Source organism: Dipodomys merriami, unplaced genomic scaffold (genome assembly GCF_024711535.1).
Source record: "Dipodomys merriami isolate MVZ:Mamm:240054 unplaced genomic scaffold, mDipMer1.0.p SCAF_401, whole genome shotgun sequence".
In the NCBI taxonomy this organism is placed as follows: Eukaryota; Metazoa; Chordata; class Mammalia; order Rodentia; family Heteromyidae; genus Dipodomys; species Dipodomys merriami.
Window position 1 is genome coordinate 684,000 of NW_027205616.1, and position 23,676 is coordinate 707,675.

Here is a 23,676-nt window from a genome sequence, read left to right on the forward strand (position 1 = left end):
GGATTGACAGAGACTGCTTGGGGCCCTGTATTGGCCTAAGAAGAACCACCAGGCCCTTCTTGCTCCATTATGTACGGAGTGTTTCCCCGCAAGTTCAGTGCTGGTAGTGGTGGTATAAAGAAGACTCTTTTTTTTTTTTTTTTTGGTCCTGAGGCTTGAACTCTGGGCCTGGGCGCTGTCCCTCAGCTCTTCAGCTCAAGGCTAGCGCTCTACCACTTGAGCCACAGCGCCACTTCTGGCTTTCTGAGTGGTTTATTGGAGATAAGAGTCTCACGGTCTTTCCTGCCCAGGCTGGCTTTGAACCGTGATCCTCAGATCTCAGCTTCCTGAGTAGCTAGGATGACAGGCTTGCCACCGGCACCTGGCTTAAGAAGATCTTTAAAAAATTATCACCATCTTCAAAACCTCATCTTACCAACCCCTCCCTTTCCCTCCCTCCCTCCCTCCCTCCCTCCCTCTTTTTTTCTTTTTTCTTTTTTTTTTTTTTTTGGTCCGGTTGTGGGGCCTGAACTCGGGGCCTGGGCGCTGTCCCTCAGCTCTTCAGCTCAAGGCTAGTGCCCTACCACTTGAGCCACAGCGCCACTTCTGGCTTTTTTCTTTTTATATGTCTTTTTTTTTTTTTCAAACCAGGGCTGAGAACCGAACCCAGGGCCTTGGGCGCGCCAGGTGGGTGCCCTTCCGCTGGGCTAAACCCCCAGCCCCCCGGCTTTTTTCTTTTTGCTTATGTGGTGCTGAGGAATTGAACCCAGGGCCTCATGCATGCAAGGCAAGCGCTCTACCACTGAGCCAACTTCCCAGCCCCCCTCTTTCTTTTTTTCTTTTCTTTTTTTGGTCGGTTGTGAGGCTTGAACTCTGGGCCTGGGCACTATCCTTCAAGGCAAGCGCTCTACTGCTTGCCACAGCGCCACTTCCAGTTTTCTGGTGGTTTATTGGGGTGGGATGGTGTGGAAATGGGAACGGATGAGAAGAGGAAACAAAGCAAGAGCAACAATGCTTGATAAGAAATGTACTCATTGCCTTGCTCATGTAATTGTAACCCCTCTGTATGGTATTTTCACAATTAAAAAAAAAAAGTCTCATAGACTTTCCTGCCTGGGCTGTCTTTGAATCTCGATCCTCAGATCTCAGCCTCCTGAGTAGCTAGGATTACAGGCGTGAGCCACTGGCGCCTGGCTCACACTCCCTCTTGATGTTTTGTTACTGAATAATTTCTTTGGTAGAGTTCTCCAATCCATCCTTTCCTACCTTCCTTCTTTTCTTCCTGCATCCATCCTTTCCTTCATTTCCTTACCATTCTTTTTTTTTTTTTTTTTTTTAATAAACAAAAGAGCTGGGCACCTGTGTCTCACACCTGTAATCCTAGGTACTCAGGAGATTGAGATCTGAGAATTGAGGTTCAAACCCAGCCTGAGCAGGAAACTCCGTGAGACTTAGAACCAGAAAACCGGAAGTGGGGCTATGGCTCAAGTGGTAGAGCGCTAGCCTTGAGCTGAAGAGCTGAGGGACAGCGCCCAGGTCCAGAGTTCAAGCCCCATGACCGATACCAAAGGAAAAAAAAAAAGAAGAACAAATCCTGATAGGTAACCCATGCTGGCCTTGAACAAATTATAAGCCTTCTACCTCACCCTCCTGACTGCTGGGATTGCAGGTCCTGGCTCAGAAGAGCTTGCTTGCTTTGAGTTAGATTGTGATTTGATTACATAACTTGTTTTCTCTGTGTTGGGTTTTTAAACTTGAAGCAGCATGTCAGCTGGTGTGGCACGTGTTTCTGCTCAAAGCCAGTGGCTTCCTCTTGTTATTACTTCACCAAACTGAATACAGCCACTAAGTGGAGAAAGTGGCGATCATTTTAGAATAGCTCTTATTCTTGAGCTTCCTTTAGGAGTAAGCATCTTCTGATGTTGACATTTTTGAAAGGGAAAAAAAGAAGGATAACTCCTCTCTTCTGAGTTGCCTCTGTTAACACTGTAAACAGCTATTCCACGTGTGACATTTGTTTTGCAGTGTTAGGGATGGAGTCCTGGGTCTGGAGAGTGCTAGGCCATCACTGCTACTGAGCTATTCCCCTAAGCATACCCAGGACAGTACACAGCTCCCAATGTGTGGTGCTGCCCTCTGCTGTGGGGAAGTTCCTCGTTCTCAGTCAAGATGAGCAGGTTGTCTTTGCCTTTTCCTTTCCTTTCCTTTCTTTTTTTAAAATTTCTTTATTGAGATTAAGTGATTACATAAACTTCACAATATTGTGGGATAGTGATTCTTAGCTAAGTCACACACACATTCTAACCTTCATCAGGCAAATTGTCATGATCATGATCTATCAAGTTTGTGAATTTTACGAGCTTTGACAGTACAACTATTTCTTCCACACTGGGGGATATGTGCATTTCTGTCCTTAATGTGACCTGTTCCCTCTTTCCTCTCATTCCCTTCTCCCATCACTGCCTTTGAGTTGCTTCGTTCATTTTCACCCGTGTCCAGCGCAGCTGATGGCCCTCTGTTGTGCTCTGGTTCTGTGCCTCCTCCTGGCTTCCCTCAGAAGAGCACATGTGTATTCCATATATGGGGTCAAGAACATAGAGTCATCTAAAAACAATAGGACAAAGTAAGAAGAGGTCCTTTGTTTTTTGAGTCCTGTTTACTTTTGAGCAGGTTTTTTTTTCTTTTTCTTTTTCTTTTTTTTATCAGTCCTGGGGCTTGAACTCAGAGCTTAGGCACTGTCCCTGCACACTTCAGCTCAAGGCAAGCACTCTACCACTTGAGCCATAGCACCACTTCCAGTTTTCTAGTAGTTTATTGGAGATAAGCGTTTCACAGACTTTCCTGCCTGGGCTGGCTTTGAACCGTGATCCTCAGATCTCAGCCTCCTGAGTAGCTAGGATGACAGGCATGAGCCACTGGAGCCCTGCTCAGGTTTTCTTTTAAAGCTGCAGGTGTCACAAGTGGTTTTATTTATTTTATTTTAGTTATTTATTGGTCATTTGTGGGACTTGAACTCAGGGCCTAGGCTCTGACCTGGAGCTCTTTCGCTCAAGGCTAGCGCTCTACCACGTCTGGTTTTCTGGTTGTTAATTGGATAAGAGTCTCACAGACTTTCTGCCTGGGCTGGCTTTGAAGGCCATCCTCAGATCTCAGCCTCCTCAATAGCTAGGATTATAGGTATGAGCCCTGGGGCCCAGCTTCAAAGTTGGTTTTAATTGTTGGTTTGGTTTGGTTTGGTTTTTTTACTTGTGGGCTTTCTCCAATTTCAGTGTGGGTAAGACATCACTCATGAACCAGTATGTGAACAAGAAGTTCAGTAACCAGTACAAAGCCACAATAGGAGCAGACTTTCTGACCAAAGAGGTGATGGTGGACGACAGACTAGTTACCATGCAGGTAAGCCATTGTACACTAGTGCTAGCCACACCTTGTTAGCTTATCTAATAATAAACTTAAAATACTTAGGCATTTTTCCTCTTTGTTGCTCAAACTTTACTGTTACATTCATGTGTAAGGCATATAGATATCCTACAGATGGAATTACTAGATGAAATTCTAGACACCCAGGTTTTTCTTGTTTCTGGGTTTGTTTGTTTTGTTTTTTGTTTTTCTTGGTAGTGGGGCCTGAACTCTGGGTCTGGGTGTTGTCTCCTACTCTTCAGCTCAAGGCTGGCACTCTACCACTTCCAGCTTTTTCTGCTTTTGTGGTGCTGAGGAATCGAACCCAGGGCCTCATGCATGCAAGGCAAGCGCTCTACCTCTGAGCCACCTTCCCAGCCCTTGTTTCTGTTTTTATTAGCATACACAACTAGTAGATGGAGGGTCTCACTGTGGCTTCTTTACACAGCGCATCCCAGTCAGCCTCCCACTCCATCACCGCCTCACCCCATTCCTCCATTCTTTTTTTTTTTTTTTTTGGTCGGTCATGGGGCTTGAACTCTGGGCTTGGGCGCTATCCTTCAGCTCAAGGCGAGCGCTCTACCTCTTGAGCCACCACACCACCTAGAGCTTGATACCAGGGCCTGGGCTCTGTCTCTGAGCTTCTCTGTGCTCAAGGCTAGCACTCTATCACTTAAGCCACAGCGCCACTTCTGGCTTTTTCTGTGTATGTGGTACTGAGGAATCAAACCCATGGCTTCATGCATGCTAGCTCTACCACTAAGACACATTCCCTGCTCGGATTATGCTTTTTATAACTTTTTTCCTTTCCTTTCTTTTTTTTTTTTTTTTTTTTTTTTGGTCACAGGGCTTGAACTCTGGGCCTGGGCACTGTCCCTCAGCTCTTCAGCTCAAGGCTAGCGCTCTACCACTTGAGCCACAGCAACACTTTCTGTTATCTGGTGGTTTATTGGAGATAAGAGTCTCACAGACTTTCCTGCCTGGGCTGGCTTTGAACCACAGCCTCAGATCTCAGCCTCCTGAGTAGCTAGGATGACAGGTGTGAAACACCAGCGCCCGGGTATAACTTTGAAGTTAAATTATTTTGAGCTTATTAGGAATAGCCCCTCCAACTTCTCAGCTTTTCCTTTTCATTTCACTCTTTGCCTTTTCTATTAGTAGTCATTTAGTTCTCAGCTGAGAGACCAGTTCTCACGTATCTCTGCTCTTGGGATCTGTCTGAAATACCGGCAAAGCATAATATTTGAGACGAGGCCACATGTGAGAGGGTGTCATGGGACCCTTTATATTTGAAAAGTGTGTCCAAGTCTAGATTGAGTTCTGTTTATGAAACTTTCATACTTTCATAGGAATAGTGATCTGTTTCTACTTCATTATGTGACCCAATTCTTGATTCTTCTCTACCTTAGTCCCCTTCTATGAGAAAATGGTTGTTTTTACACGTACACACATATACATCCTCAAGGAAGAACATTTATGAGTAAACACAAAGATCCTATCACTGGTGGCTCCTCAACCCTGCCTTGGCCCTGCAGACCCTGTCTCACCTGCATGTGTGTTCTGAGGCAGAGGACTGTTTCTGATAACCTCGTCCTCATATTACCACAGCTGTCTTCTCAGTTTAGGTGGCTGTCAGGGAGTGGAGAAATCTAGTGTTGCTCTTGAACCTACCCTAGCACTGGAAAGCAACAATTTGCATTGGTCAGTAGGACCTGTGCGATATTCCATTTCTGTCAGGGTGTGTGATTGCTTTGTTTTGTAATAGAGGGTTTGTTGTTGTTTGGTCCTGGTTCTGGGGCTTGAACTCAGGGCCTGGGCACTGTTTCTGAGCTTTTTTTGCTCAATAGTAGTGTTGTACCCCTTGTGCCACAGTTCTATTTTCAGTTTTTTGGTAGTTAATTGAAGATAGGAATCTCACAGACATTCCTGTCCAGGCTGGCTTCAAACCATAATCCTCAGGTCTCAGCTGCCTGAGTAGCTAGGATTACAGGTGTGAGCCACCAGTGCCCAGCTTGTAATTGAATTATAAAATATTATAAAAAATACAAAGCATGCTGAACTTTTAAACCAGACTTCACTTTATTGAAATGTATAGATGTGAATGTACAATTCAGTGACTAATCACCTCCTTTTGTTTGTGTTTCCCCCAGAAAGGCTGGGTGTGGGAGCCATACCTGTGGTCTCAGCACTGGGGAAGCTGAGGCAGGAAGAGGCCAGGGTCCAGGCCAGACGAAGCCCCATAGCAAAATTGTTCTCAGAAACAAACGAATATTCCTAGAGAATTCCCAGGGTTATAAGGGTACATAAGCATATAAGAGTATACATAGCTACCCATGTAGGGCAGTATATAAAAACTTACTTCCTAGCACTCCAGAGAGCAGACTCCAGGTCCCACTCTCAGATACTCTCTGCGCTTACTTGGTAGGGTTGTTTAGGGTGCTGCTTCACTGTGGGGGTCTGCGTCCCGAACCCTGTAGCTTTGTGGGTGCCCCCCCCCCGTCAGCCTGTGTGCTGTTACAGGCCCCCCAGCACAGATGCACCTGCTGCTCTGCTGAGCGTCCTCCAAGTTGGAAATGTTTATTATTTCTTGCAGATCTGGGACACAGCTGGTCAGGAACGGTTCCAGTCTCTTGGTGTGGCCTTCTATAGAGGTGCAGACTGCTGTGTTCTGGTGTTTGATGTGACTGCCCCTAACACATTCAAGACCCTTGACAGCTGGAGAGATGAGTTTCTCATCCAGGCCAGTCCCCGGGATCCTGAAAACTTCCCCTTTGTTGTGTTGGGAAACAAGATTGACCTCGAAAACAGACAAGTAAGTGCCAGAGGTGATGGGAGTTGTCACAGACACCCACCCCTCCAATTCCTTAGGGCTTTGAAAAGTTCTATGCTAGGCGGTTCTGGATGGTTCTTGGTGATAGAGTCCCTCATCCTGGGCCAGGGCCATCCTTTGAGGTCTTTGAGAAGTCTGGCCATGCTGGCTCTGTGTCTGACCCTGAAGCACCTCCTCCAGTAGTGTTGCTGCTGCCAGCTGTTGCTGCTCTTTGAACCTTTTGCTCTCTGAAGTAGGGAGTTTGATCTCACTCTCGGTGGCCTGCACAGATCAATGGTATAGAAGATTGCTGGGGGTTTTGAATTAAATGGTTTTTGTGTATTTTCAAACAGTATTTGTTGGAAACATTCTTTTACTAATTATAGCTGCTTATTTCTGACCACTAATCCCTTAATTTTCTCCTTTCTAAGACTTGTCTCTTGGCTGAAATGGGCTAGCATTGGAAAGGAATGAGGATGTGTGAAAGCTATGAAATTATGTGTCACTTGAGTACACAGCACGGGTATCCACGGCCAAGCAGGCAGGAGTGTTCAAGAGATGAGATGGTGCTGTTCGTCCTAACTGGCTTTTTTTTGGGGGGGGGGTGCCAGTCCTGGGGCTTGAACTCATGAACTCAGAGCCTGAGTGCTGTCCCTGAGTTTTTCTGCTCAAGACTAGGGCTCTACCACTTGAGCCACAGCTCCACTTCTGGCTTTTTCATGGTTGAGGCTGTTTGAACCACAATCCTCAAATCTCAGCCTTCTGAATAACTAGGATTATAGGCATGAGCCACTGGTGCCTGTCTTGGTCTGGCTTTTATTCCCTTCACAAACCACATGTGAGCATAGCTGAGGTCAGTAGCACAGGCTGCCCACGCTCTGAGTCTGGCACTATCTGTGATCCTCACAGCCAGCTCACGAGTCTTGGCAGATCTCCACGGTTGTTGCTCATCCTCATCCCAGGTCTGACTTGCCTGTGTACCTACAGGCTGTCACTGCTCCTGTTAGTGCACATATGCCCTGCTTCTTCCTGCAGGTGGCCACGAAGAGGGCACAGGCCTGGTGCTACAGCAAAAACAACATTCCCTATTTCGAGACCAGTGCCAAGGAGGCCATCAATGTGGAGCAGGCGTTCCAGACAATCGCAAGGAATGCACTTAAACAGGTAGGTGTCCAGGTCTCCACAGTGGTCTGGCACCCTCTGGTGATGACAGCCTGGCACTGGCCCAACCCTACTGCCCTTGCTTGTGATCTTTCCTAGCACCTTCGCATGGGCAGCCAGGAAACTCTGTTTCTGGGAAGTCAAAGGCAGTCTCTGCCTGAGTCCCAGAAGTTCTGCTCTGTGCGTCATCTAAAGACTGTGCAGTGAAAACATGGGCCTGCGGCTCGAACCCAAGAACGCAGGGCCGGGGTGCTGTCCCTGAATTTTTCTGCTCAAGGCTACTTTCTTTTCATGCCAGTAGATCAGAAAACCCTTTTCCAAATTGCTCCTTCTCTTTAAGGAGGAGATACACTTAAATTCAATTACTAATTCTATTAGTCCTTAGACCTAGCTTTTAAAAATTACATCTGAGCTCCTATTTCCCCATCTTTGTAACATGCCCTTTGCAGGGCATTTGTGATGGTTTTATGAGGTGGACATACATGTTAAGAAAGACCAACAAGAGGCAAAATCCAAAACAACTGTATTAAGGAGCCTGGAGCTCCGCGTGACAAGGTAACAGGAAGGCAGGGTGGGCTGGAGCAGGGGAGAGCAGGTCACCCAACATCGTCCCACGTGGCACAGCAGGTGTTGGGCTGCAGAGAAGGCAGTTGTCAGGACACCAGGCTGGTCAGGTGCACCGGTTCTCAGAGAACAAGATGTCTGGCTGTGTGGGTGAGAGACCCTGGGAACAAGAGGGCCTGCACAAGTGACAGCCTGCCTGGCGAGGCTTGCGCCCGAGCGCCCAGCACCTCTCTGGAAACGCCAGTGTGTGCTGACTGCAGCACAGACCTGCACTGACTAGTGACCCCACAGGCTTTTCAGAGTCCATGCGGCCACTTAGGAGTCCCCTCCTTGGTGGCTGGCGTCACTCTCAGTGTTCCTCTGATCCTTGCTGTCCCTGCTTCTTTGCGTCACAGCTGTTAGGCTGAGAGGTGTGCTTCCTCGCACGTGTGTGAGGGTTTGGTTTCTCCACCTCCCTCCCTCCCAGCGAGCAGAGGGTGTCCTCAGCTGCTGAGGGCCACGCCAGGTGCGGGCCTGCCGGTTCCCCTTTGTGGCCACTGGTCCACTCTAGCTCGGCTATTTGGGTCTCTCTGCTTGACTAGCCTCCACAAAGCACCTGAAAATTCTCACCAGGGCCTGGGGAATTGAAGTTCAGTTCACCTGTGCTCCATGGGATGGTCTCATGTTTCAGCCCAGCCTGTGGTATTTATTAAGACTGTCTGAGAAAAATTGAGGAAGTGCTACACAGGAGACCCTTTCACAAAAAGAAAGTTAGGGCCAGAAAGCAGGACATCTTTGGAAATACTTTTTTTTTCCTTTCGAATAGCCATTTGTTTACTTTGCTAACATATGGAATAAGAGATCTTCCCTGTCCTGCCGGCGTGGCCTGTGTTGTATTTAATGTGCACATACTTTGGGATGCATGTACAGTTCCCTTAGTTTCTCCTGGCGATGTCTGTGTCTCTTTGGACACAGACTTGATTTGGTGTTTTGTTTTGTTTTGTTTTTCCCTTTTTGCCAGTCCTGGGGCTTGATCTCTGGGCCTGGGCACTGTCCCTGAGCTTCTGCTCAAGGCCAGCACTCTACCACTTGAGCCACAATACTACTTCCAGCTTTTTCTGTGTATTTGGTACTCAGGAATTGAACCTGGGGTTTCGTACACACTAGGCAAGCACTCTACCACAAATTCACATTTCCAACCCTCAGACTTGATTTGAAAGCCTTTAGATGTGGAGGTGTGGCTCAAGCGGTAGAGCTCCAACCTACAACCTAGCAAATGTGAGGCCTTGCATTCAAACCTCAGTACTGTCTCAGAAGGAAAGAGTCTGGGGTCTGGGGTCCGGCTCCTGTCAGGGCACAGTTCTACTTGTTGTTTGTGGTTAATTGTTTGCCAGTGCTGAGTCCACCCTGAGGACCCGTGGTGCTCTGTCACTTCTGAGCCATACCTGTAGCCTGGCTTTTTGCTGATTATTCTAGAGATGGAGTTTCTCCAGCCTTTATGCCTGGGCTGACTGTGATCCATGATCCTCAGATCTCACTCTCCTGAGCAGCTAGGGTTACAGGTATCCAACTTCATCATTCTATCTTATATCTTTTTTCTTGCCTGGCATTTCTTTTTTTAGCTGTCTTGTATTTTATGGGTTTTTTTTTTCTTTTCTACTTTATTGAAATCTGTGTTTCTTTTTCTTTTTTTTTTTTTGGTCCGGTTGTGGGGCCTGAACTCTGGGCCTGGGTGCTGTCCCTCAGCTCTTCAGCTCAAGGCTAGTGCTCTACTACTTGAGCCACAGCGCCACTTCCGGCTTTTTTCTTTTTGCTTATGTGGTGCTGAGGAATCGAACCCAGGGCCTCAGGCATGCAAGGCAAGCGCTCTACCACTGAGCCAACTTCCCAGCCCTTCTTTTTCTTTTTTTTTTGTTAATTTGTTTTTATTGGGGTTTAGGACATGGGATGAGAAAGGTCACCTTGGGACATGCCCTTCCCCCCAGGAAATGTCCATTCTAATCCTGGGATGCTTTTTTTTTTTTGAGCTTTTTCTTTTTCTTGGCACTACTTTCTACTTTATTGAAATCTGTGTTTCTGCGGTTTTCTCCCCTCCACCCCAGCTGCAGCCCGTGCGTCTCTGTGGGGTGCGCCTGTCCCCATAGGCTGCCCGGCACACCACAGGGACAGGGTGGCTTGCACCTTGGACCTTGACCTTTCAGTCCAGAATGAAGCTGCAGCAGGCTGGGTCCTGCTGTCCTCTGTCTCTGTGCAGAGTGGGCAGGTTCAGCTGCTGCCTGGGGCATCCCTGACCCCGTGGGAGCAGGCCACACCAGACGACCTCGTTTAACTGTGGCCGCTCGGAACACAAGGACCCCGGTGGGCAGGGCTTCCACAGAGGGGCTTCGAGGGAGTGACCATCCTGCCCATACTATTACTTAGGTTTTATATCCTTCAGAACGATTTTATAAACTTCAGATCCTTGCCTAGAACGGATGTAGGTATTCCGAGGCACAGGTGGGAAGGAAGGTGGCTCAGTGGTGGAGTGCTCGCCTTGCATGCATGGAGCCCTGGGTTCCATTCCTCAGCACCACATACACAGGAAAGGCCAGAAGTGGGGCTGTGGCTCAAGTGGTAGAGGGCTAGCCTTGAGCTGAAGAAGCTCAGGGACGGGGCCTGAGTTCAAGCCCCAGGACTGGCAAAAAAAAGGATGAAACGCTGGTGAATGTTGCCACCAGAGACTAAGACGCGAGGGGGAGCCTTCGGGACGGGAGTGGGGCTTGGAGGCAGAGCCCTTGCTTACCAACCCGGAGGCTGTGGCTGCAGTCCCCGAGCAGGGCCAGGGAGGCCACTCCCATAACTGGACTGATGATGCTTGGGGGAGGGGCGGCCACAGGTGAGCACAGAGGTTCTTTTTGGAATGATGGCTGTTCCATACAGAGGGTGGTGACCATTCAGTCTTTAAACACACTAACATCACATTTGCACAATTCATGAACTATACCACCGTAAAAGTTGTATCTTCCTTAAATATGTATTCCCAGATGTTGTCTATTTTTTATTTATTTTTTTGTTGGTCATGGGTCTTGAACTCTGGGCGTGGGCACTGTCCCTCAGCTCTTCAGCTCAAGGCTAGCGCTCTACTACTTGAGCCACAGCACCACTTCTGGTTTTCTAGTGGTTTATTGGAGATAAGAATCTCATGGTCTTGGGCTGGGAAGGTGGCTCGGTGGTAGAGCGCTTGCCTTACATGCATGAGGCCCTGGGTTCAATTCCTCAGCACCACATAAGAAAAAAGAAAAAAGCCGGAAGTGGCGCTGTGGCTCAAGTGATAGAGCACTAGCCTTGAGCTGAAGAGCTGAGGGACAGAGCCCAGGCCCAGAGTTCAGGCCCACGACCGTACCAAAAAAAAAAAAAAAAAAAGAATCTCATGGTCTTTCCTGCCCAGGCTGGCTTTGAACTGTAATCCTCAAATCTCAACCTCCTGAATAACTAGGATGACAGGCATGAGCTACCAGCAACCCAGCCACTGAGAGAGCTTTAAATGAAAAGGAACAGAACTGGGACGTTGACTCAGTGGTAGAGTGCTTGCCTTGCATGCGTGAGGCCATGGGTTCGATTCCTCAGTACCACATAAGCAGAAAAAAAGCCCAAAGTGGCTCTGTGGCTCAAGTGGTAGAGTGCTAGCCTTGAGCTGAAGAGCTGAGGGACAGCGCCCAGGCCCAGAGTTCAAGCCCCACGACCAACAAGAATAGAAACAGTCCCTACTTGTGTCTAAGGCTGCAGGCAGCAACTGGCACATCACCCAGTTCCCTGATAATGCACACGGTTCTGCCACACCCAGAGGTGCAGCCCTGCTCCCCACGGGAGCCATGCCCTCCAGTGGGGGTCTGCTCCTGATTCTGCAGCACTCGGGAGACAAACCTCTTCTAAATCTTAGGAAGAGAAAGGAAGACCGTGGCTGTCCATCAGTCTGAAAACAAGTGGGAGGTGAGGACAGGGGAGACTGGGACTGGGTCCAAGAGACTCAGAAGCAAAGCTGCAGCCGGCACCATATGGGAATCCTGTCCCAGGTTGGCCTAGTCTGAGAGAAGTCAAGAATCCAGACTATGGCAAACTGTTCTGTTTTTTGTACTGGTCTTAGGCTTGAACTTGGGACTTGGGCACTGTCTGTGAGCTTCTTTTGCTCAAGGCTAGTGCTATACCACTTGAGCCACAGCTCTACTTCTGGCTTTTTGGTTATTCATTTGTTTCATTGGCTTTCCTGCCCCAGCTAGCTTCAAACTACGATCCTCATTTCTCAGCCTCCTGAGTAGCTAGGATTACAGGTGTGAGCCACCGGATGCCCAGCAGGTAAGTTTTAAGTATTGGCAACTCTATGGGCCAACCATCCATGAACATGTGTGAGCAGGACATGGTCTTCGGGTCACCAGGCCATGCTCTGGGCAGGAGTATCAGGCAGCTTGTCCCTGGATTTGTCATCACCAGGTGGCCTGCTCTGCATCCAGGGTGGGCCCACTCTGTCCCTTCTCTGTGCTGTGCTGCTTGTCAGAAAGCCCAGAGGTGACTAGCCTTTCTTTCTTGCTGTCTAGGAGACAGAGGTGGAGCTGTACAATGAATTTCCTGAACCCATCAAACTGGACAAGAACGACCGGGCCAAGGCCTCAGCCGAGAGCTGCAGTTGCTGAAGAGGCAGTGAGCACTGAGCACAGAGTCCTTCACAAACCAAGAACACACACACAGGCCTTCAAACATAAGCCCTCCCTCCTGTAAACAAACAAGAACACACACAAGCCTTCAAACACAAGCCTCCCTCCTGTAAACAGAGCAGAAAGCAACCTCTCACATCCAGCTGCCAAAAGAAACCCCACCACATTGTCCTCCATCCACACATACCCACGTCATAGTACACACACAGACACACACACACACACACACAAGCGAACTGCAGCACAGGCCTGCGGGGCTCCTGGTCAGTCGCCCCCCGGTGTGGCTGCAGACCCCAGTCTGGCTGGTCAGCAGTGAGCTTGCTCTTCTTGTCCATTGGAAAGCGAGAGGACTGTTCACAGCGAATCTCTCTAATTAGTGATCTGATTTTTTTAACGGTCTTGTTATCCCTGACCCCATCCTCCCTGCCGAAGGCCCCCTTGGGAAGGCCGGTGCCCACGCTTCATTTACAGGCTTACACCCAGTCTGATCAGACTGAGTTTTGTATGTATCTGTTAATGCTTGTTACTTTTAACTAATCAGATCTTTTTACAGTATCCATTTATTATGTAATGCTTCTTAGAAAAGAATCTTATAGTACATGTTAATAATATATGCAACCAATTAAAAATTATAAATTAGCGTGAGGAATTTGTGGATCATGTGTGTCAGGCCCTGTAATACAGGCATGTAAGGTGGAGGGTTGGACCCTGTCTGGATTGCAGTGTTAGAGATGCAGCATTTGGAAATCCAGCTAGTGGCAGTATTCTGTACAGTAGATGCAAGAATCATGTACGCCTTTTATCAAAGACTTAAGAGCCAAAAAGCTTTTCATCTCTCCAGAGGGAAAACTGAACTAGCAGTCCCCTTGTGTCTGAATTTTCCAAAAAGTTGACTTGCATAATACAGTTGTACGTGCAATGGATAAATGGCTTATTTCAAAACTCGAAATTCTTATTTCCTCCCTTCCCCTACTGCTCCACATTTCAGAACTCCCGTTAGATGTGCACCTACTCTCCGAGGAGAGGAGAGCCCTGGCAGACCTGTCCTAGCGACTTGACCTTTGTTCTAGAAGGCGCTCCTTTTAGGATTGTGGTGTCCTAGGTTAGCAGACCTTCTCCTTCCCACCTAGCTTCCCCCCCCCCCCAGCCACCCACCTTCTCAGTTGAGCCCTGGCCACTCGGCCCCCTCCCGAGGACTGCCTGCACCCTGACTGGCTTGAGGGAGCACGCCCTTCTCCAGAGGTCTGTGTTCTAGGTGTGGGCTGCGTCTTCTGTAAAGAGATGAATGGGATGCCAATAAAACTTAACAAGAACAAACAACAGCTTCCTTGGCCCTGTGTGCTGGTTTGTTGTTTTTTTTTTCCTCTCTCTTCCTGTAGATAAATGGCTCCAAAGAGATGTTTACTGCCCACAGCCAGTGTTCTTAGGGTAGGGTCCTTCTCCCTGGCCCATCCACCCCTGTAGGACCTGCCTTTATTGTTTTTGCAATCTCAGTATTGTGGGTGGTTAATCCTTAAATGGACACAGCATAGTCCCCTCAGAGTAATGGTCACCATGACCCTGAATTCAAGCCCCAGTTACAAAGTAAATCCAAAGAGGTGTCACCTAGGAGCCAGACTCCAGTGGCTTACACCTGTAACCCTAACTCCGCAGAAGGTGGAGGTCCAAGAGACTCCTCTCCAGTTTGCCAGCAAACAGTGGAAGTGGAAAGTGGGGCTACGCTCAGATACTAGACCTCTATCTAACCTTTAGTTCAAGTCCAGGACCTGCATGAAAAGTAAATAAGATCTATGAGAGTAGAGCTGTGGCTCAAGTGGTAGAGCAAAGCAAGAGAGCAGGGAATGTGGCTTAGCAGTAGAGTGCTTGCCTAGCATGCATGAAGTCCTGGGTTCAATTCCTTAGTACCACATAAACAGAAAAGGCCAGAAGTGGTGCTGTGGCTCAAGTGGTAAAGTGCTAGTTGAGCAAAAGAAACTCAGGGACGGTGTCCAGGTTCTGAGTTCAAGCCCCAGGACTAGAAGGCATACACATGTATGCGCATGCGCCCACACACACAAACACACACACCAATAGGAAGTGGTTCCATCTTCTGGTGTGTCTTCAAATCCTTCTAGGTTTCTTTGTTTTTTTTGTGGGTTGTGGAACTTGAACTCTGGGCATGGGCGCTGTCCCTGAGCTCTTCAGCTCTAGACAAGTGCTCTGGCACTTGAGCCACAGCATCACTTTTGGATTTCTGGTGGTTAATTGGAGGTAAGAATCTCAGGAACGTGGGCTGGGAAGGTGGCTCAGTGGTAGAGTGCTTGCCTTGCATGCCTGAGGCCCTGGGTTCGATTCCTTAGCACCACATAACCAGAAAAAGCGTGAAGCGGGCACCAAGGCTCAAGTAGTAGAATGCTTGCCTTGAGCTGAAGAGCTGAGGAACAGCTCCCAGGCCCAGAGTTCAGGCCCCACGACTGAAATAAATACGAACCCTGGGCCTCATGCATACAAAGCAAACACTACCTCTGAGCCACCTTCCCAGCTCAAACTTTTTTTTTTTTGGTCAGTCATGGGGTTTGAACTCGGCCTGGGTGCTTGTCCCTCAGTCTTCAGCTCAAGGCTAGCGCTCTACAACTTGAGCCACAGCGCCACTTTCAGTTTTCTGGTGGCTTCAGAGTTTCACAGCCTTTCCTGCCTGGGCTGGCTTTGAACTGTGATCCTCAGATCTCAGTCTCCTGAGTAGCTAGGATGACAGGCCTGAGCCACTGGTGCCCCGCTTCCAGGAACTTTTTTTTTTTTTTGTCGGTCGTGGAGCTTGAACTCTGGGCCTGGGTGCTGTCCCTCAGCTCTTCAGCTCAAGGCGAGCGCTCTACCACTTGAGCTATAGCACCACTTCCAGTTTTCTGGTAGTTTTATTGGAGATAGGAGTCTCACGGTCTCTCCTGCCCGGGCTGGCTTTGAACCGAGATCCTCAGATCTCAGCCTCCTGAGTAGCTAGGATTACAGGCGTGAGCCACCAACGCTCGGCTCCAGGAACTTTTTATTTTACCCCTTATTACTTCAGTGACTGGCTCATCTTCCAACAATGTGTGGGCAGTTTCTATGTGTTTGGATATCTTCTGTAGTCTCCTTTGCTGTTGAATTCCCGTTTAAATACTTTGCCTACCCTGGGGTGCACTCCAGCTCCTAGTGTATGTTATTTTCGCTGGAGTTCTCACCAAGGAAGGCAGTCCTTTGATTTTGTAAACTTCTTAGGGTTTAGTCATGGCCAAGTGGTGAATTATTTATTACTCATAGCTCTATTTTAGGGAAGAAAAGGAAAAAGGCTGTTAAAATAAATGTAGCTCAGGCTGAGCACGCGACTCAAGGCCCTGGGTTTTGTAGGCAACATCACCCTCCCTGCCAAAGAAGGAGAAAAAGTCCTACAGTAAGTAGAATTAAAGGGTTGGAGGCATAGCTCATTGGTGCAGCACTAAACCAATGAGCCAAAATCGGGTCCCAGTCTCACACCAAAAAAGAATTGATAGCCTGAAAACAGCCATACTGCCAAGGCGATCTACGAATTTAACACAATCCCCATTGAAATCCCAATGACATTTTTTACTGAGAGAAAATATAAAAATTCACCTGGAACAGCAAGAGACCTCGAATAGCCAAAGCAATTTTAGGCAAAAAAGAAGGAAAAGAAAGCTGATGGTATCATGATCCTAGGCTGAAAGTCTCCTACAGAGCTATCAAACAAAAACATTTCAATGTTGGCATAAAAGCAGGCCTGAACACCAGTGGAACAGACTAGAAGACCCAGTGGCGCTGTGGCTCAAGTGGTAGAGCGCTAGCCTTGAGCTGAAGAGCTGGACCCAAGATATAAAAAATAAAAATGTAAAAAAAAAAAAAAAAAGGTTGGGCGCCACTGGCTCACGCCTGTCATCCCAGCTACTCAGGAGGCTGAGATCTGAGGATCCTGGTTCAAAGCCAGCCCAGGCAGGAAAGTGCATGAGACTCTTGTCTACAATGAACCACCAGAAAATAGGAAGTGACGCTGTGACTCAAAGTGGTACAGCACTAGCCATGAGCAAAAAGAGCTCAGGACAGTGCCCTGACCCTGAGTTTAAGCCCTGACAGAGGAAAAACAGAAATCCTCAGAGCAGGATAGCAGTAGCAGTAAATAAAAGGTATTTTCTGGAAGGCTCTCTGGTTTGACCCAGTGCCTGGGGCCTAGCGGCATCCAGCCCTCCCACAGGTCAGAGGCCTTCTAGCCCCTCCCAGACCCAGACTGCTCTTAAAAAGTTGAAGCCAGGTGCTGGTGTCTCACGCCTGTAACCCTAGCTACTCAGGAGGCTGAGATCTAAGGATCCAGGTTCAAAGCCAGCCCGGGCAGGAGAGACCATGAGACTCCTAATCTCCCATTAACCACCAGAAAGCCGGAAGTGGTGCTGTGGCTCAAATGATAGAACACTAGCTTTGAAGAGCTCAGGGACAGCGCCCAGGCCCAGAGTTCAAGTTGTTTGAAGAGCACCCTTGAGTTTGTTTGGGCAAAATAGCAAGTTCTTCTAAAAAATTTAATGGTAAGAGCTCACAGTCCATAAGTCCACTGGGATGGGAGGCCCCGGAGACGGAGGCGCCAGGCTGCTAGCGCGGAGGGAGAGGGCATCCTCATCATCAGCCCCGGGACTCAGCTAGGCCCGGCACGGAAACATCAGCCCACAGACCCCTGGGAACCCAGCGGGATCCCCGGACCCTCCACACTGCACCGGGGAAGGGGCTCCCGGCCCTGGAGCGGCGGGCCCTGCCGACGGCCCAACGCCCCATTTCCCCCGCTTTTTTATTGGCTTCTTGGGAACCCCCCTCCGGCTTCCACTGTGGGCTCGTGGATCCCCACCATGTGTCTGGTGGAGCTGAGCGCTGCCGCCTGCGGGCCTCTCCCGCCTGGCCACGGCGCAGGCGCAGACTCAAGCGCGTGGTGCGCGCCCTCCCTCGGGCGTCCCCCTCCCGCCCTGCCCGTGGCCTGGCCGGGCGTCCCCCTCCCGCCCTGCCCGTGGCCTGGCCGGGCGTCCCCCTCCCGCCCTGCCCGTGGCCTGGCCGGGCGTCCCCCTCCCGCCCTGCCCGTGGCCTGTACTGAGGGAGCTGTGGCGTGCAGGCTGAAGTCTTTGACATCACCTGAGCTTAAATCCTGGAACTATGTTTCACCAAGTGCAAGCACAGCGTTTGCAGGGTACTGGGAGCCTGCCACGCCCTGTGAGGGACCAGAGTGACACTCCTGAACTTCTCAGCTTCACCGTGGGCTTCAAGGAACGGACTTTAACTCTTCCCTGCCCCTCCTCCAGGGCAGTGCTTCCCGGGAGCTGACCTCGGTCCGGGAGCTTCACCTCCAACTCTGACTCCACACCCTGGCCCTGCTCCTTGACTAGCCCGTGCAGTGGCCTCCCTCGCCTAGGGGCCGCCTGCCTCTCCACCCCACACCCGGCGCACCAGCCCCACCCACGCGGCCGTGTCCACTGACCTGGCTTTGGCCTGCCTCGATGTCCCTCCCCTTCGAGGCTCTGCACCCTCCGTGCTGCTGGACCAGTAAGCACCTTGCTTTTTTTTTTTTTTTTTGGGTCTGGTCGTGGGGCCTGAGCTCTGGGCCTGGGTGCTGTCCCTCAGCTCTTCAGCTCAAGGCTAGCGCTCTACCACTTGAGCCACTGCACCACTCCCGGCTTTTTTCTTTTTGCTTATGTGGTGCTGAGGAATCGAACCCAGGGCCTCGAGCATGCAAGACAAGCGCTCTACCACTGAGCCACCTTCCCAGCCCCGCACCTTGCATTTTCAGAGTAGTCTGCTCAAACTGTGCAGTCTCTGACAGACATTTTTCTCTGAGGGCCACCTTGCAGGCATGGTCCCGTGCGTGCGTGCGTGCGTGCGTGCGTGCGTGTGTTTCACCTGGATTCTGGACCTGAACTTTCTGCTTAAAGACCTCAGCCTCCCGAGTCCCTGGGGTGACAGGCGTGAGCCACCAGGGTTCAGGCTGCATGGAACTTGGACGTTGTGGTGTGTCCCTGGCCCTGAGGAAGTGGCTGAAGTGGTTGAAAGGCTGAGCAAAGAGGCTGAGAGAAACCAGGCCGCTCCCAGAGAACCTGACCTCGGGTTTATTTTACACTGGATTGCAAACGGGCTCAGAACAGGGCAACAGGTGACAGGGCTCTCAGAGAGCAGCACCAGGGCCAGTGAGGGTCAGTGAGGGCCAGTGAGGGCAGCGTGAGGGTCAGTGAGGGCAGCGTGAGGGCAGCGTGAGGGCCAGTGAGGGCAGCGTGAGGGCCAGTGAGGGTCAGTGAGGGCCAGTGAGGGCAGCGTGAGGGCCAGTGAGGGCAGCGTGAGGGTCAGTGAGGGTCAGTGAGGGCCAGTGAGGGCAGCGTGAGGGCCAGTGAGGGCAGCGCCAGGGTCAGTGAGGGCAGCGTGAGGGTCAGTGATGGCAGCGTGAGGGTCAGTGAGGGCAGCGTGAGGGTCAGTGAGGGCAGCGTGAGGGTCAGTGAGGGTCAGTGAGGGCCAGTGAGGGCAGCGTGAGGGTCAGTGAGGGCCAGTGAGGGCAGCGTGAGGGCAGCGTGAGGGTCAGTGAGGGCAGCGTGAGGGTCAGTGAGGGTCAGTGAGGGCCAGTGAGGGCAGCGTGAGGGCCAGTGAGGGCAGCGTGAGGGCCAGTGAGGGCCAGTGAGGGCAGCGCCAGGGTCAGTGATGGCAGCGTGAGGGTCAGTGATGGCAGCGTGAGGGTCAGTGAGGGCAGCGTGAGGGTCAGTGAGGGCAGCGTGAGGGTCAGTGATGGCAGCGTGAGGGTCAGTGAGGGCAGCGTGAGGGTCAGTGAGGGCACACCCCAGGACGCGGACGCGGACACGCGCGGACGCTCACACCCAGCACAAAGGCTGGGAAGGTCCTCGGTGTCCGTCCCCGGCCTGCGCGGTCCGGGTCCTCCTGGTCCCACCAGCCGCTCCTTCTGGAAGAGAAAACACGGATTTTCTGCGGGGCCTTGGGCCGCATCCGCTCCGCCCCGCCCCGCGGCCTGGGGGGCCCAGAACTGCCGACCCAGGGCGGGCGGAGCTGCGTGGGGACCCCCGCGCCCTCCTCGCCGCTGGCCTCCGCCCCGCCGCCCAGCGCCCTCCCCCCCCCCGCGCCCCCCAACGCCCTGCGCCCCCCGCCCCCGCGCCCCCCGCCCCCGCGCCCTCCTCGCCGCTGGCCTCCGCCCCGCCGCCCAGCGCCCTCCCCCCCCCCGCGCCCCCCAACGCCCTGCGCCCCCCGCCCCCGCGCCCCCCAACGCCCTGCGCCCCCCGCCCCCGCGCCCCCCGCCCCCGCGCCGCCCCGCCCCGCGCCCTCCGCCCGGCCCCGCGCCCCCCGCCCCGCGCCCCCCCGCGCCCCCCCCGCACCCCTGCGCCCCCCAACGCCCCGCGCCGCCCGCCCCCGCGCCGCCCCGCGCCCCCCACCCCCGCGCCGCCCCGCCCCGCGCCCCCCGCCCCGCGCCGCCCCGCGCCCCCCGCCCCGCGCCGCCCCGCGCCCTCCGCCCGGCCCCGCGCCCCCCGCCGCCCCGCGCCCCCCGCGCCGCCCCGCGCCCCCCGCCCCCGCGCCGCCCCGCTCCGCGCCCCCCGCCCGGCCCCGCGCCCCCCGCCCCCGCGCCGCCCCGCCCCGCGCCCTCCGCCCGGCCCCGCGCCCCCCGCCCCCCGCCCCGCGCCCCCCGCCGCCCCGCGCCCTCCGCCCGGCCCCGCGCCCCCCGCCCCCGCGCCGCCCCGCCCCGCGCCCTCCGCCCGGCCCCGCGCCCCCCGCCCCGCGCCGCCCCGCGCCGCGCCCCCGCGCCCCCCGCCCCGCGCCGCCCCGCGCCCCTCGACGCTGGCCGCCGCGCTCCGAGGCCGGGCGGGCGCGGGCCGGGGGGCGGGCGGCCCCGGAAGGGCCCCGGGAAGCTCTCGGCGGGCGCGGGCCGGGCCCCGGCTGTTGGTGCTCTCAACGCGGTCCGCCGAGAGGCAATAAAAGCGGGGCGGGGCGCCGTCCTCGCCAGAACGCGGCGCGCGCCCCGGCTCCGCGCAGCTCGCTCGGCCTCGCCCCGGCCCGCCCGCCCCGGTCCCCGGCGGGACCCCGGCCCGCGCCGCCCCCTCCCCGCCCGCCCCAGCCCTGCCGCCCGGGCCCAGGCCCGGCCGCGGCCGCTCCCGCCCGGAGCCGCCGCGCGCCCCCGGCCCCGCGGCGCCGCCCCGGCCCCTCGCCTTCCTCTTCCCGGCGCGGCCCCCCGGCGCCCGCGCGCCGTCCTCCGCCAACCCGCTGGCCACCATGTCGGTGGAGCTGGAGGAGGCCCTGCCGCCCACCGGCGCCGAGGGCGCGCGCGCGGCGGCCCGCGGAGGCCCGGCCGCCCCGGCGCGGAAGCGGAGGAGCCGCAAGAAGAACCAGCCGGGCCGCTACAGCCAGCTGGTGGTGGAGACGATCCGGCGGCTGGGCGAGCGCGGCGGCTCCTCGCTGGCGCGCATCCACGCCGAGGCCAAGAAGCTGCCGTGGTTCGACCAGCAGAACGGGCGCACCTACCTCAAGTACTCGGTCCGCGCGCTGGTGCAGAACGACACGCTGCTGCAGGTGCGCGGCTCGGGCGCCAACGGCTCCTTCAAGCTCAACCGCAAGAAGCTGGAGGCCGGCGCGGCCCGCGGCGCCCCCGCCGCCGCCGCCAAGGCCGCCAAGGCCGCCGCGCCGCAGGCCGGGCGCGCGGACTCCAGGCCCGGCCCGGCCCGGCCCGAGCGGCGCGCGCCCGCCCCGGGCAAGGGCGCCGCGGCCCCGAAGGCGGCGCCCGCCGGGGCCAAGAAGGCGAAGAAGGCGGCCAAGCCCGGCGCGCCCCGGGCCCGCAAGTGAGCGGGCGCCGGCGCCCCTCCCGGGGGCCCGGACCGGGCTCGCGCGGCCCCGGCGCCCCCCCCCCCCGCGCCGCCGTCCGCCCGCCCGCCGCTCGCTCCGGGTGTTTGAAACGGCCCCGGCGACGTCCTATTGGCTCGCGCCCTCGGTAAAAGCCGTCGCCATGGTTACCAGCCCGGCGGCGCCAACGGGCCGGCCGCGCCCGCGGCCCCCGCGGCCTCCGCGCGGCCTCCGCGGCGCAATAAAGAGTTCAGCCTCCGAGCGTCTGGTGGTCCTGTGCGGGGCGGGCGGGGGACGGGGAGGGGGGGCGCTCGGTCCGGCGGGGCGGGCGGGGGACGGGGAGGGGGGCGCTCGGTCCGGCGGGGGACGGGGAGGGGGGCGCTCGGTCCGGCGGGGTGGGCGGGGGACGGGGAGGGGGGCAGGGAGGGAGTTCCAGTGAAGAATGGCAAATTCCCCGGTGGGCCACGCTTGGGGCCGGGGCCTGATGGGTCCCAGCCTGAATTGAGTCCTAGGTCCGTGGCTCACCAACTGGTCCCGCCAAGGGAGAGGAGGCTGGGTGGACACCATTTTGTCCATAGATTGTCTCCAGAGTGACAGCAGCTGCCCAGACCCCAAGAGGGGGAGCAAGTGAAGCAAGGGGGTGGGGGTGGCCAGAAGGGGAGCAGACATGAGGCGGAGTCCTGAGCCCCCTGGGGCTGTCCAGGCCTCCCTGGGGCTGTCCAGGCCTCCCTGGGGCTGTCCAGGCCTCCCGGGGCTGTCCAGGCCTCCCTGGGGCTGTCCAGGCCTCCTGAGGCTGTCCAGGCCTCCCTGGGGCTGTCCAGGCCTCCTGAGGCTGTCCAGGCCTCCCTGGGGCTGTCCAGGCCTCCCTGGGGCTGTCTAGGCCTCCTGAGGCTGTCCAGGCCTCCCTGGGGCTGTCCAGGCCTCCTGAGGCTGTCCAGGCCTCCCTGGGGCTGTCCAGGCCTCCCTGGGGCTGTCTAGGCCTCCTGAGGCTGTCCAGGCCTCCCTGGGGCTGTCCAGGCCTCCCTGGGGCTGTCTAGGCTCCCTGGGGCTGTCTAGGCTCCCTGGGGCTGTCCAGGCTCCCTGGGGCTGTCCAGGCCTCCCTGGGGCTGTCCAGGCCTCCCTGGGGCTGTCCAGGCCTCCCTGGGGCTGTCTAGGCTCCCTGGGGCTGTCCAGGCCTCCCTGGGGCTGTCCAGCCTCCCTGGGGCTGTCCAGGGCTCTCTGGGGCTGTCCAGCCTCCCTGGGGCTGTCCAGGGCTCCCTGGGGCTGTTCAGGCCTCCCTGGGGCTGTCCAGGTCCCCTGGGGCTGTCCAGGCCTCCCTGGGGCTGTCCAGGTCCCCTGGGGCTGTTCAGGCCTCCCTGGGGCTGTCCAGGCCTCCCTGGGGCTGTCCAGGCCCCCTGAGGCTGTTCAGGTCCCCTGAGGCTGTCCAGGCTCCCTGGGGCTGTCCAGGCCTCCCTGGGGCTGTCCAGGCCCCCTGAGGCTGTCCAGGCTGCGCTGGGAGGGGTGGCCTGCTCACTGTGGAGCAGAGGCCCTGAGGTTGAAGATGGAGTATGTCCTTGCACTCCAAGTTCTCCAGGAGCCCTGTGTCCACCCAGCCCCATCTGGAGCCAGGGCTAGAGCTGGGGGCTCTTCCCATGCCCTGCCCAGGGTCACTGGCCACTCCAGCTTGCTCACTGGACCCCGCTGGGCTGGCCAAAACACCTGCCTTGTTTGGTCATCTGCATCTCTGAGAGCACCTGGGACAAAGCCCTGGACTCGTGCCGTGTGGGCCTTGTGCTCTGGGGCTCTGGGGCCTGGGCGCTGACCTGGGCTGTGTGAGGGCCACACGACTCCATTGAACCCTCTGGCTGCCGCCTGGGAGGGATCTGTGCAAAGCCCTCAGCTTTGTCCCTAGGACACCATTGTCCATGTCAGAGCGTACCTGACTCTGGGCCATGTTCACAAAACATGAGCCTCTTTCCTTCTTTCCTGTTTTGCCCTGGAGGGAGCCTTGGTTCCAGTGGATACACAGCGGATACACAGCGGAGCACTCCGAGGAGAGCTTCCTGCCCAATGTGGCTGGAGGCAATGGGTTTATGAAATGGCCAGGTACTCTCATCCCACCCAACCCACAAGGCTGGGTCAGGTGCTGGGCCTGGCTCTACCAGGAGCTTTTAGTCTGTTCTGTTTCCTTATCTCAAGAGGAATGAAGAAAGCCAGGCATGGTGGCTCACAATGCAATCCTAGCTAAGCAGGAGGCTGAGATCTGACGATCGTAGCTCAAAGCCAGCCCAGGCAGGA

General features: G+C 55.0%; 2 protein-coding genes across 3 annotated transcripts in view; both read left to right on the top strand.

Annotated features, from left to right (window-relative positions):
- LOC138806614 (ras-related protein Rab-7a) overlaps window positions 1-13,901 on the top strand; it is a 38,960-nt gene extending 25,059 nt beyond the window's left edge. For both annotated transcript variants that reach the window (XM_069992046.1, XM_069992047.1), the window contains 4 exons: window positions 3,249-3,375; window positions 5,972-6,190; window positions 7,223-7,351; window positions 12,463-13,901. In XM_069992046.1, the coding sequence (XP_069848147.1) occupies window positions 3,249-3,375; window positions 5,972-6,190; window positions 7,223-7,351; window positions 12,463-12,558 (571 nt within the window). In that variant the 3' untranslated portion in view covers window positions 12,559-13,901. The remainder of the gene's footprint in view (window positions 1-3,248; window positions 3,376-5,971; window positions 6,191-7,222; window positions 7,352-12,462) is intronic.
- A 6,873-nt stretch (window positions 13,902-20,774) lies between these two features.
- On the top strand, window positions 20,775-21,498 carry LOC138806634 (histone H1.10-like). Its single transcript, XM_069992073.1, has one exon. The coding sequence runs from the start codon at window positions 20,836-20,838 to the stop codon at window positions 21,400-21,402; it is 567 nt and encodes a 188-aa protein (XP_069848174.1). The 5' UTR covers window positions 20,775-20,835; the 3' UTR covers window positions 21,403-21,498.
- The last annotated feature ends 2,178 nt before the right edge of the window (window positions 21,499-23,676 follow it).